Source organism: Corvus moneduloides, chromosome 3 (genome assembly GCF_009650955.1).
Source record: "Corvus moneduloides isolate bCorMon1 chromosome 3, bCorMon1.pri, whole genome shotgun sequence".
Lineage (NCBI taxonomy): Eukaryota > Metazoa > Chordata > Aves > Passeriformes > Corvidae > Corvus > Corvus moneduloides.
Genome location: NC_045478.1, coordinates 34,003,815 through 34,017,536, shown reverse-complemented (window position 1 = coordinate 34,017,536; position 13,722 = coordinate 34,003,815). Strand labels below are relative to the sequence as shown.

The window sequence follows — 13,722 nt, the reverse complement described above, 5'->3', positions numbered from 1 at the left end:
AGATACAGTTTTGAGGGTTTAAATTAATAAAATCTAACAAGACTAACTGATACACTGCTGCTTTCTTAGCTCACTGGTTTTAATTTTTGTCTTAACTCTCCTCACACAAGATGCTTTGTACAATGTATTAATGCCTTTTCCATGGCAGCCTATGGATTTAGATAGTTCCCATAGAAACAGAAAAAAAGTGTGTTTAGTGCTCCTTAGCTTGGTTACAGTCAAACTCACTCCCAGGAAAATACTTGGGCTATCCTAGCAGACCTAGGATATGATTTTTTTATTACAGATGGACCACAGAGACCAGAGGATATGGAGACCAAAATGAGCCTGGTTATTAGTCTTGCCTTAGCACATTGGCCCAAATTTCTGTTCCCAGGACAGTTCATAGAGTTTGCAGAAAAAATCCCACAGAATAAACCCAAGTATTCTTTGTGAAAAAACCCAAACCAGTGGTGACTCTATCCTGTTTTTTGATTTAGGCCTTACATTTGGTTGTACGATTGCTGGTGAATGTGGATCTTCTTTGGCTACCAGGTTGGGTGTCAGTCCTATACTCGCTTAATCCCTGTGCTCCCCACCTCCTACAAGTCTGGCATTGAGTGCCAACTGCTTATGCTGCCAGAGTACACAGTGACTCCAGTGCCGTGCAAATCTGCAGGGAGCAGAGGGAATCCCGGCTGCAGCAGAGCCAGCACGGTGGCACAGCACCAACCATGCAGAGCGTCCTGTGACCGAGGCAGGAGGGCCCGGCTGAGAAGCTGTTGGGTGCCAGAGCTAATGGGACAAGTGCTTGTGCAGCTGTAAGGCCACTTGCAAGTGGGCAGCACTTAGTTTGAGATCGGCATCTAAATGTAGCTCTTTGTAGGTGTCCCATGTATGCTCTAAGCTGCAGCTAGAGCTCCTGGAGGTGCAGGGGGCAGCTCACTTGCCCGTGCAGAGGTGTGTGGTGCTGGTTGTGTGCCAGTGGCAGCTGAGACGTGTGTGAGGCTGAGAGGGATCACAGACCTGTACCTTTCTGCTGTGGCAGCTGATGGGACACCTCAGATGGCACGAGATGCTTCAGTGTGGGGCAACTGAGTCAGTGTGTAGTCATCAGTCCCCATGTCAGCACTGAGGCCTGTGTGCTGGCTCTGCGGTGATGGCGGGGTGATCCAGCTGAGACATGGCTAGCTTTTGTGTGAGCTGAATTACCCACTGGCTCACTGACTATATTGACTAGATCTCAAGTCCCACCCTTTCAGGATTCAGTTACCTAAACATACTTTATTTTAGTGTCATTTTCAGTGCTGTCAAGTATTCTACCTACCTGCCAGCTGCTTTACCAGAAATTTTAGGTCTCCTTGGGTCATCTGTCTTGTCTACCAGCCCTGAGCACACTGCTTGAGTAGCCCAGGGCGTCTCAAATTGCACAATGTGTCTGTTGGTCACTGAACTGGACCATTTCTGTCCAGGGCAAGCTGAGGCCTGATCTGATTGAGAACAAATGCTGAAAAGGCACCTTTGTAATTAAAATATTCCAGAAGCCAGTGTGTGCATGAAAGCATTCTCTTTGTGTGTCAATAAAATGCACCACGCAGGATCTGTTATAAACTATCAAACATGCTACATGTTCTGTATGTTCAGTTTGCTTTTTTTCCTTTAATGGGATTGTCCAACCTCACTGCAGCTTCACAGGTTAATACACCTGTGTCTGCAGTGAGAGCTGATTATGACTGCACCATAGCAGCTGCATGTGTTCATCTCACTCTCAGTAATGCCTTGCATAACCTCACTTGGGTCCCTGTGCTGTTGGAGCACCACATCTTGCCCTGCCAGCTCAGATCCGGCTTGTGTCACCCAGTGTCCCATGAGGCTGCATCTCGGGCACTCCATGCCAGCTGCGTAAGGGTTGGTTTCTGGTTGGAGCCACATTCCTGGATCAACCAGAAGACCGCAGCCTACAGACAAACAGGGCTGGAAGGAGAATGGCTTTGAGTTCTTGGAAGAAATGACGGGGAGACAGGCAGTCATGTGGGTTCTCTGCCACAGATGCTACAGACGAGGACTGGATGTGTTCTCTGCTTGCTGCCCCTTCCCGCGCCCAAGGGGACAGCTGGCTGGGGAGGCACCTTTGTGCCATCTCACTTGGCAAACACAAAATGCTTTTGCAGCTGCCTGGGAAGCAGGCATTAGCTCCATGCGATCAATACGATCAACATGTTAGTGTGCTGGAATGAAGGCAACTAAGACATTTAAAGCAAGTTAGAGCTCTTTTCAAAGTGCTTTTGAGTGATTTAGGCTTGAAATGAGTAACTTGAAAGCACCCAAATCCTTAGTTAATAATTTACATGTGAATAAAGCTGAAGAAATGCCTGAGATTCCAGCTACTCCATTTGATTGCCTCATGTTTACACACTGTGGAACTCTTTCAGGGAGTACAAGATGTTTGTCATTTGGGTTCCCGGGGATGTTGACATATTTTCCAAGGCTGATGGAATGCATTTGCATGTTTTGCCCTACAGAATTGTATGGGCCTAACTTGTTTTGACATCTACCTGTGAGTTCCATATTAGCCTTTAGACTGCTATTGTAAATGTTGCTTTTAGTTATTGAAAATGGCTTCCTTCCTGTCAGGCAGACAGCATTCAAGTTTTCCAATTGTGATTTTTTTTGAGTGTACACATGGGGTTTTGAACTGTTCTTAGAAGATTAAGGAATGGTTTTCCTTTGCATGCTCAGGATGCAGACAGAAAGCTCTGATGCCACTGGCTGAAAAACATTTGAGAGAGAAAAATGCTCCTTTGTAGAGCATTTTTAAGTAAATGTACAAATGCATGTTGCAGCTGACACGATCCCCCAATCCAGTCTATTTCAGCAGTTTAGTTTTATTTTGCTTATATGTCACAAGTTGCAGAGTTTAGTCATTTAGCAGGTGGGTCTAGCTAGGATTGCAGGATCTTAGGAGAATTGTCCTCTTTTGTGAGATCACAGTCTTTATCCATAACCTGAACAGAAATGTCAGTCACGTATGAAATTCAGCCAAGACACTGAACTTGTCACCATTATAATTTGTGTCTGTATTGCACACGCAGGAGATAAAGCCCACTTTTCTTTCAGAATTGTCAGGTTTATAAGTATTTTCTTTAAGTCATAATTCACATGGGGTAGCTCCCATTTTGACCTTGAAGAGTACACACATCATTATCTGGCCAAGAGAGACAGAAAATAGCAGTTGGCCCTTTTTATCCTATCCAAGTATTCCTTGTGCATTTATGCATTTACGGTGAGATTCAGTTGCTTAAGCACATGTGCTGATTGCAGTTTCAAAGCTATGGGATAGCTTTGGCCTGGCCTCCAGCTGGGGCTGGCTCCAGAAGGGCACAGGACCTGTGTTGGGTCTGCCAGCCCCAAGCCAACCACTTAGGCTGTTGGTTTTTTTTCTTAATTCTGAAGTCCTCCAGCTTGAGGATAAAGGTGCTTGCTAGGCTGTTGTCCAGGGCAGAAGACTGGCAGAGATAGTAAAATGAAAATGTCCACACTGCCTTGAGGTATCCCTGGAAATCTGGGTTAGCAACTTCACTCTCACCAGAGTTTCTCAAGTTGTGATTAGGGCTTGGAGGAGGAAAGCCCTTTCCCACATCCCTCCTGCCACAGCCACAAAGGCAATCCAAATCTTTTCTCTGTCTCTTTCTCTCCCAGCCCCCTGCTCTTCCCAGTGCAGAAATAAGTGGCCCCAGCCATGACCTCAGCATACTTCAAGAAGTAAAATTCAATTTTATTTATAATGCTGAGTGATCATGCCCCAGCTCCTAAAATTTGGCAGTTACCTTGGATTTAGCATTATCCTCATGTGAGTATGCTGTTCTGAGGGCCCATGCTATTGTCTGTACAAGATGCTAATAATGTACCTGTCTTGACAGCCAAGCCAATGTTGTGGTAGCCTCTGAGGCCATCCTGCACTATGTCGTGCTGTAGAATGGGAGATTTGCACAAATTCTCATCCTTATGACATCTTGATTCAAAACACTGGACCTCAGCTCTGGGAAACTCGTTTGATCCCAGCTCTACCTCTGGTCCTACTCTAGCAGTATGTCCCATGGCCAGATTCCAAATGTATTACTTTGCTAATAGGTATGATTTGGGACAGTGTTGTTTGAGAGGTAAGTAAAGAACCAAAGAAAAGTATAAGATGAGCATGTATAAGAAGAAGAAGTCCTTAATTCATGTCATTTTTCTCTGTCTCTTTGTTTTGCAGACAGGACAGGATGGGTCATCCCCTCGACCTACACCCACCCGCATTCCTGTGTCAAAAGGTATGAAAGCAGGAAAGCCAGTAGTGGCAGCCCCAGGAGCAGGAAATGTGACAAAATTTGAGCCTCGTGCCGAGACTCAGTCTATGAAAATAGAACTGAAGAAATCTTCAGCCAGCAGCTCTGCCTCCCTGGGCGGGGGTCAGGGCTGATGGCAGTGGCTCAGGGGGTACGTTCTGCAGGTTTTGCTGCTGCCATGGAAGTCAGCTCCCCTGTCTGTGTAGTTGTTCACATTTGCCTGTACTAACAAAGTCCTGCAGCTGTCACTTAACAACAAACTAATAAGTATGTGCACTGACTACTTAAATAACAAAATCCTTTTGTTTTCTTACTCAACTTTAAAAAAAAAAAAAAAGCTGTCAAAAAGGCAATTTTATGCCAGGAAGATTTGCAGTCTAGGATGTGAGAAGGGGGTAACTGCACTAGGTTATTAATCTAGTTCAGGAATTCTTAATGATAGACTTGGTCACTTTTTTAGTAAATCAAAGGCAGTTTGGTCACTTTTACTAGATTGTCTTCCACCTTAATGGATCACTTTCAACATTTGCTGCTGCATGGGCTTACTTTCCTTCCTGCCTTGATCACATTATTGAAATGCCACATGGCCTAGGGAAGCAATGCCAGAAGACAGCACGCTTGAGGTCCTGTTTTAATGAAAGCCCGTACCTCAGGTGTGGGAGGGGAAGAGAAGAAGGATGGGCACCGTGTGACCAGCCTTCTCTCTCCAGGAGCCTCCCATCAAAACCACCATTTCTCAGTGGTGAGCTGCTTTCTCAAGATAGTTAGTAAATTCAGGGGCATAGGGATGTTGCACAATGTTTGGCAGCAGCAGTGCTAAGCAGCAACTTAATTCTTCCAGAGGGAGTTAGCACTTGTAGACAGCACTTAGAACCAGGTCCCTGACTTACACACACTGGGATACTGCCAGCTCGGGGCTCAGATGAAGGCTCATGAGCCAGAAGGTGTTTAGTCTTCAGCAAAAGCTTGAGAAACACTATCTGGCAAAAATCAATACAATCCATTTGTGCCTGCTCCAAAGACCACTTAAGGCTGTGAAGCAACTCATTCCATTGACCTGACTAGGTTTGCAGTTTTCCTGGTCAGGTCTTACATTTAAACCTTACTTGCCAAGCATCCTTATGTCTTAGAGGGTAAGGCAGCACAGACTGCTGGTAGCAGGAATTGCTATCTAAAGGCACAGCTCAGGTACAGGCAGTAGAGAGAGGGTTTGGTAAGGAAGTTACTCTCAGTTTTCAGTTGTGTAAATGTTTTGTCATAAATGCAGACTGCCTTACAATACCATGGTGATTTATCATTTTTCCTTCCCTCTTTGTGATTTCCTCATTTGTATGTTTGCATTTTTTAAGCATGTTTTAAGGAATTGTTCCAGCATGGACATAGTGTGGATGCTGACGGTTGTTATGATTGTTTATTTAATAACAGTAAAGTTATTAAAGCACATTTCCATTAAGCGATCAATTTTCACAGAAGAAAATCCCAACCAAAAGAAATGAAGCCGAGCAGACCAATAAATGATGGGTTTAAAGCTGTATAATGCTTCAATCACCTCAGCAAGCTGTGAAGGGCCCAGTGGTTAAAACAGAGCGCAAGGTGGGAAGACCACCAATAAATTATAAATAAAATTCACAGAAAGGAAAATGCACCAGTGGTTGAAATATGAAATTTGGCCTGGGAGAAGATATTTGATGGAAGAATCTGTCACAGAAGGTCAACAAAATTATATTCAATCCAAGCAATGTTTAGTTTTCAGTCTGCTTTGCATTGCTCTTCAATTTCAGATCCAGATACAACAGTTATCCCATTGTAAAGCTGGGATTTTATTATTCACATGAAGGGCATTTTTTCTTTGCCACATCAAAAAAGAAGTACGTTGTGTTTTTCTACAAGTGTAGCGCCTAAAATGCCTGTTAAGTTTATGGTTCTGGTTCCTATGGCATCCAAAAATTAGATTAGTATTAGTAGCATTTTTCCTAACTCCTATTCCCAGTACTTCAGATAAAACTTGGAAACTGAAATTAGCAAGCAATGTGAGTTACTATGTCAGAAATACACCAGATCCTCTCAAGTAATTCTTATCACTTAAAAGCCTCAGTATGTCAATAAATTGTTCTTGTTGTAACACAGACTATAACAGATATTTAAAGGGGAAAAAAAGGGTTTTTTTTCTGGATATTCACTCTAAATACTCTTACTGAAGGAAGTTGTAAGGTCAAAACAGTAATTTTAAAAATACTGCGAACATGATCCCCAAGCTAATGTGGCTTGGTACAGCTGCCTTAAGCCTTCCTTGTGTCAAAGAAACTTAGTTCCTTAGTTAACTCTTGCCATACTCAATGTTCTATGTGTGTCTGTGGTTGAAAATTTTGTTTTTGTTTTTGTTTGAGGTCTAAGAAACCAATTCACCTGAAGAAACAAGTCAGCCTCCCACTACCTGAAATCTAGGGCACAGAAATTGGCACAACTGTAGAGTCAGTAGGATTTGATGAGACAGACTTTAGAAATTCCAGATAGGTCAGAATTAGGATCCTGTTATTTTTCCCCAGGGGCTGTACAACAAAAAAACGGACTTTTGCTCTGCAGCAGAAGTCTGAAGAGTTGGAATCAGGCAGCTGGTTAAACTGTTAGCTAAAAATAGGTATTTAGTTATGACTTTTGACATCTGTTTTAATTGACTTAATATTCTGGTTTCCTAAAGGTAGAGAAGGATAAGATGAAGAAAAAAGAAAGTGTATAGTCCAGAAGTCTTAGAAGTTCAAGCATAACTATTTGTATTACATTGAAATTTTCTCTGAATCTGAAGACAGTTACGTTTAGTGACTACAGTAAGATTCTCTATTCAGTAGGTCAGCTCCAGAAGGCAATGTAAAAAACCAAATCTAAAGACAGTGCCTAAGCCCAAGAGGCATCCTGAAGATCTTGATGTTCTTCCACAGCCCTTGTCTAGTCAGTGTTTCTGTTATGACTCAACTCTAGCACTGCAGCCTCTGAACCTCACTGAGATCCATAATGCAGGTATTCTTGTATTTCCTCTGAGGCTTTTAAGTCAAGCCACAAGTTCCTGGTCACTTAAAGTCAGGATGTAACTCCACACTGGACTGAAAAGCCGTAGTCCTGTCTTTGTCACCTCCAGCCAAGAAAGTACTCACTGACTATGTGGTTGTTCTTTGAGCTGCCACTAGTGTTTGAACTTAACTGGGGAACTGATCTGAATTAAAAGGAATCTGGCAAAAAGCATAAAGACTGGCTTTAAGGTAACTTAGTGCCAGGCTCATGGGCCAGAAAAAGAAAGAAGGAAGGTGCAGGAAACCAGCTGGTGTTTTAAAGTGACTGTAGGATCATGAGTGCCTCCTAGTAGATCAAATACCATACAAACGCAGGGGTAGTGCTGCTTATTTTCAAAAGCTTTTGATTGAAACCTTTTTTCAAAGGTAGGAGACAGGTCCCCCTTCTCAACAGTATCTGAGGAGACTCAAACCCACATCAGCTGCAGGCAGGTTCACTTGTGGCACTGACAGCTGAGGGGGAAAAAGGGCATTCTCATTCCCTTCTGGAAAGGCTGTGCTGTTCTGCACAGAATGCTTCAGTATTCACTGAGCAGAAACAAGAGAGTGGTTGAGGGGTCAGGATATTGAACTAGGAGGGAGCCCCCCCCCCCGCCCCAGATTTGTATCCCTGTTCCAAAGGCTGCCTTTGAGCCTGGCCTTTTTGAAAAGAAGGCTTGTAAGATGAAGTGTCTGTGTTCACCCATCCCTCCATTTCTCCTTCCCTAATGAATAACACCAGACACACCACCCAATTTCATCCGAACCTGACAAAGCAATAGGGGTCTCCAGAATAAGAAGTTTTTCCAGTTTAATGAAAAGGACGGCAGAGAAGAGGAGCAAGACCTTAGCAGTGCCTCACTGTGTGGAAGAGTAGGGCATGAGCTCACCTTCATACAGCATCAAAGAATGAACACAAAATCGTGATGCCAGAAATGCCACAAGGACATGCTTTGTTCAGACCTCAGATTTTACTAGGCTCCAAAGAATCAAACTCTGACACATCAATCCATAGGAAAACATGAGGGCTTTATTTACAGGGTTTCCATGTATTCTACATTACTGGATTATAATGTGTAAACCAAGCCTTCCTAAGTGATCATCTGGAATCCTCATGCTTTCTCTCTTACCTTTTTCTCAGCCATTTTGTTTAGTTATTCTTTTGTTTTTGTTTTGGTTTTTTTTGTAGTGAAGTTGAACAGTTTCAGTAGCAAAATAATGCGCTCAGAATTATGATAGTTACAATGCTTTGTCAGGAACTAAGATGACTGAGAACCAAACTTTGTACTTTTAGTCATATTCAATGTCAGCTGAAGAGAAGCCCTGTTTTGGCTGATGACATGGCCATATAAGCAGTCATGATAACTCAAGGCCAGCAGTAGGAACAAATGACTTAGAACCAGCAGTAAGGTGGAGAAGGGGAGGAGCAGGGAAAATGCCAACCCATTCATGAGCAGCACACATGGACTGAGAAGGTACACCCTCAGTTCTCCAGATGATCTCTCTCATTTCAATTCTACTTCGTAATAAGCTTTCTCCTGTGTTCCCTAAGTTAGATCCCATCACCAGACTGACTTCTACATATGGGTATTGCTAATGTAATCATTAGTAGATCAATACATTTGAGTAAGTGTGACTAAAAAAGAAGGGGCACAGAGCTTCAACTGTAATGCCTGGGGGGTTTTCTCTCAGATCAGTAAACATGCTAAGCAAGTGGTAGAAGAAAAACAGAGATTTTGATTTATTTTGCCCACTTTTTTTCCTTTTGTGACACCCGTTAGTGTGATTTTTCAAAAACCAAACACTTTGTGAGTCTTCTTAATATGCCCATAGAGCACGCATGTTACTATATTTAAACCTCAAATCACTTACAGCACATAGTAATTACCACCATGGGAATAATCTCTAAAGCCACATTAATATGTTGATCCATGCCAACAGGATGCCAAGTCACATGTCACTTCTTGAAATATGCTACACACATTTCTAAAATACGCTCAATATTTACATGACTATTCAGTAATTCTGATCAGATGTGGAAGAGCATGTCTTTAAAACAGAGTAAGCTGCTGTCCTGCTGGGTTTCAGGTACTTGGCATAAGCTGCAACAGTCAGGACAATTTTCAGACCAATTATATGTTCCCATCACACATCAGTGGCCAATTTCATTGAGTTGCTTTGAAACACGTAGTTTGCTGGCAGGAGTTTCTGTGAGCTCATCTTTCAAACTTGTTTTCATTTAGGAGAATGGTTTTCTCCCCTGCATCAGTGTTAGTTATCCTCTTTCTCTTAATTTTGCTTGAGCTCTCTTAGGCAAAACTATATGCAATATTTCTCATTACAGATACTAATCACATTCACTTTGAAACTTACTCCCTACACTCTTCTCTTACCTTGGTCTTTTTTTTCCTTTAAAATGTAACCAGAGTTAACTACTGCTATCAGCAGAGCTATCAGCTCTCAGGTATGAAACACTCAGGTGTGAATGGTTCTCCAGACAAAAAAAACCTCTCCTTGGGATTTTAAAAATAGAAATACTGATGTATGCTTCTGCTCTGTTGCTTGGGTGTGCATTGTCTGTGGTACATTCATTTTTGTATTATCTGGTGATATTTGTTTGTATATATTGTAAGGAGAAATTAAACTTTGTATGTTAAAATGTCAGTTGATGTGCTTCATTATATGAACTAGTACCCTGATGTGTTTCCTGGAGAAGTTCTGCTTTACATCAGCAGGACTGAAAGCAGAATTAGCTGGTTTACATTAACTTCATTTTCTTTTCCTGTCATTAAAATAAATTGTTTTAAGTGAATACATAATTCCTTGAAATATTCCCATCTAGAACCCTAGAAAAATTTATTTAATCATATCCTTCAAATATAATCATATTCCTATAGAGGGTGGCCCAAAAGAAGTCTGACAAAATCTGCCCTACTCTAATTTTAGTTTAGTAGGTGTCTTGGTTCAGACACCTCTTTTAGTAACTATACTCTGTGTGTATGTATATATATCATATATATATATAAGCATTTCAAATACAAACAACCAAGACAAACATAAAGTGTGTGTTCTCTAGGTGTGTGACAAATGAATGAAAGAGAAATACCAGTGGAAATTATTTGATTTTTTAAAAAATACTATTGTTTCTCCTACTCTTTTCTGCACAATTACTGTTTGGGTCTGTAGGAGACAGGTGTCTGATTTAGACACTGACTGTAGGTTTGCTGTTTGTTCAGTGACTGAGCCTTAACAAGGAGTGTGATATTTTTCTGCTACACATTTTTTTAGAATTTTGTGTTTAAACTCCTTATTAAATGTGCACGGTGAATATTAAGAAAATAATTTTCATATAGAGTTCATGTGACTCTCATTGAAGTTAAGGGGTGAGTTCGCCTGAGGTTACCGTCTGATATTATGTAAATGCAGCTTTTAACATCATACTCCACAAGAGCTTCAAGTTAGAACAGCACTGGCTGTAAGGTAAAATCGTTCAGTAATTAGTGGTTCTTTCACATTCACTGCTCAAATGTGGTAGAACTGGTGTATGTGTCTTGTTGAAAATCAGTTGTTATTGAAAAATTTTGTGGAAAATAAATACTTCAAATTCGAGAAATTCTATTATTTCATTTGCCTTAACGTATTTTATTGGACGTTTCCTCAGCCCTGCTCTTGCTTCACCACATATGAAAAGCAGCACTGGGATCTGCCATCTAGTGGCAAAGTTGTGGCACTCAGAGTACATGGAAAATACTTTCATTTTTCTTTCTTCTTATAATGTAACTTCGCGAAACACCTTGCAAATATTAGTTAGGAAGCAGATAAAGGCAGAAGTCAATAAAAATGTGAAAGGCAAAAATAATATAATTGGTGTCATTTCTTGGGTCACGTAAATCTTGAAAAATCTTCAGACTGTTAAGAAAGGAAGGAATCTTAACAAAAGTAATTTCAATTAAGATGAATATTTCTGAAAATCTATTACTGTATGCTTTAATTAGTATTGGTACAGTTACATTATTTGAAATGCATAAAATACACCTTTTCAGAGAAAAATATTAATTGACAGTTAAATTCTTGTATTTAAAAGGTTGCCTGTAAGAGCTGTATATATAGGTAAAAGAACAGAAGACCAGGCCATTAGTACTTCAGCAGAGCCCAGGGATTAATCAGGGTCAGGGACCTCTGATACTACACACAGGGCAAAATTAAATACGGCCTTTTGAAGAAAATGCCAGCACTTAGTTTTGCATGCTGTGGCTGAAATTTATCCCCATTAAAGCCAGTAGCAAAATTCAAGAAGACTTGCTGAATAAACCCACTATAGGTTTCTAAGCCAAGCTTAAATTAAAAAAGTGAGAAATTACCCCATACCTCTTCCTCATCCCCATTTATGAATCGCCACCAGATTTATGATGAATTTGCTTAGACAAGATACCAGACACCCAACTCTAAGTCTTCTTCTACCTAGTTTGGGTGTGGGACTGGAACTTTGGCGTCCCTGTGCCTTAATCCATTCAACTGTATTACTCCTTTTTCCTGTGGACAGCCAAATGATGGTCTTCACATTGAAGTGGAAGCCAAGGGCCTCCGAGCCCTTGACAGGTACTAATTTAGTTTCCCTTTGTAGCAGTAGCCAGGACAGTTTTATCAAGCAGTGATGTGAGAGTAAGTCTGTGAGACATTTTTAGAAAAATGCCTTGCACTGCCATTGTAATTGTTCTTCTTTAAAGTAACTTGCAATGCATTTGTAGTTTCATAAACCCAAATGTTTTGCTCTCTTTTCTTTTAGAGAGTGTCATCATTCACCAGTTACGCGTGAACTCTAGATGAGTTACCGCCCGCTAGAGCTCTCTGTGTGCACTACCCTCCATGCCCGTGGATGGATCACTGTAGAAGCTCTCTGCCATCAACACCAGGGTCACTTGTGCTACTGATTATTTGTGGAAGTATTAGTGCTTCCATTAGATTTTATATTTTTTTTTCTTGGTAGAGCTTTAAAAACGAATGGCCTTGCTGGTATTTTTAAAAGTATCTAATCAGAGAGAGAGCAGCAGCTGAATTTCACTTTTATTTGCAAAGCCTAAGGCACGTGCTTGATTTTGTTTGATATTTGCCATATAATTTATTTTTATAATACACTTTGTAAAGTAGCTGTCCCAAAGTTGCAATTCCTGTTGCTTATGGCACATTTATTTGTAGAATACACTGTCAAATTTGCAATTTGATATTTTTGTAATAGAGAGTATGTGAAGAAAGAAAAATGTAACTTCAGCAATGTTTTCTGTTTAAATGGAAAAGCATTCAGTAGATTTTTTGCCACCTTGAGATTCTGTGAGACTAAATAATCTGAAGACTGCTGTATGGAATTTGTTGCAGAATATTTCTTGCACTGTGTGATGTTTTGGCATAAAATTAAGTATTAAAGTCCAATGCCTTGAAATACAACCAGATTTACTCATTTTAAACAATGTCAGTTTTTAAAGCTGTGATTTTTTTTCTATATAAAGTATGTTTTTACTTCTGCCTGTACCAAAAAAAGTTGATTTTCATTACACTGTAACTAATAAATTTTCACAACTATGCAAATGTAATCAGGTGTTTGCATTTTAACTCCTGTTTCATAAGGTTGGCAGTGCTCATCTATGTATGTGTTCATGGGGACAGAATATGGGTTTGGAAGCTCTTTTTTCTCACTGGTGTCTCATACAGTGTCACAGTGATGTACGGGGTAAAACTGATTCATAGAATCATAGAATGGTTTGGGTTGGAAGGCCCTTAAAGATTGTGTAGTTCCAATCCCCCTGCCATGGGCAGGGATGCCTTCCACTAGATCAGGTTCCTCAAAGCCCCATCCAACCTGGCCTTGAACACTTCCAGGAAAGCTGTTCAACAGCTTCTCTGGGCATCTTGTTCCAGTGCCTCACCACCCTCACAGTAAAGAATTTTTTCCTAGTATCTAATCTAAACCTACTGTCTTTCAGTTTGAAACCATTTCTCCTTGTCCTGTCACTACATGCTCATGCAAATAGTCTCTTTCCATCTTTCTTGTAGGCTCAGAAGTTAAGATACAAAGAAGGATCAATTACCAAGCCCTTAATGACTTAATTGTTTCTAACCTTGTGCTTTTACAGCACAGGCAGAGATGTTCAAGTGGTACTGTCAGAATCTTCAGTCCTGGACTAGCACCTGGACTAGACACCAGGTACTCGGCCACATGCTGAGGGGCCCCTTTCACACTGATGGCTGTAACTTCTGAAATAGCATCCAGAGAGTTCTGTGGCAGCTATACTTAAGATGATTTTTTAATGAATGATATATAAAGGTACATGCAATCCAGGCAGGGTCTTTTTTTTCTTATACATCTCATAACCGAT

The 13,722-nt window shown here is 40.9% G+C and overlaps 1 protein-coding gene across 5 annotated transcripts in view; it reads left to right on the top strand.

The window, feature by feature from the left end:
* Positions 1 to 12,939, top strand: part of FILIP1 (filamin A interacting protein 1) — a 103,180-nt gene extending 90,241 nt beyond the window's left edge. For 3 of the 5 annotated variants that reach the window (XM_032104841.1, XM_032104843.1, XM_032104844.1), the window contains one exon: positions 4,235 to 12,939. In XM_032104841.1, the coding sequence (XP_031960732.1) occupies positions 4,235 to 4,441 (207 nt within the window). In that variant the 3' untranslated portion in view covers positions 4,442 to 12,939. The remainder of the gene's footprint in view (positions 1 to 4,234) is intronic. The other 2 variants (XM_032104840.1, XM_032104842.1) reach the window with 2 other exon arrangements.
* The last annotated feature ends 783 nt before the right edge of the window (positions 12,940 to 13,722 follow it).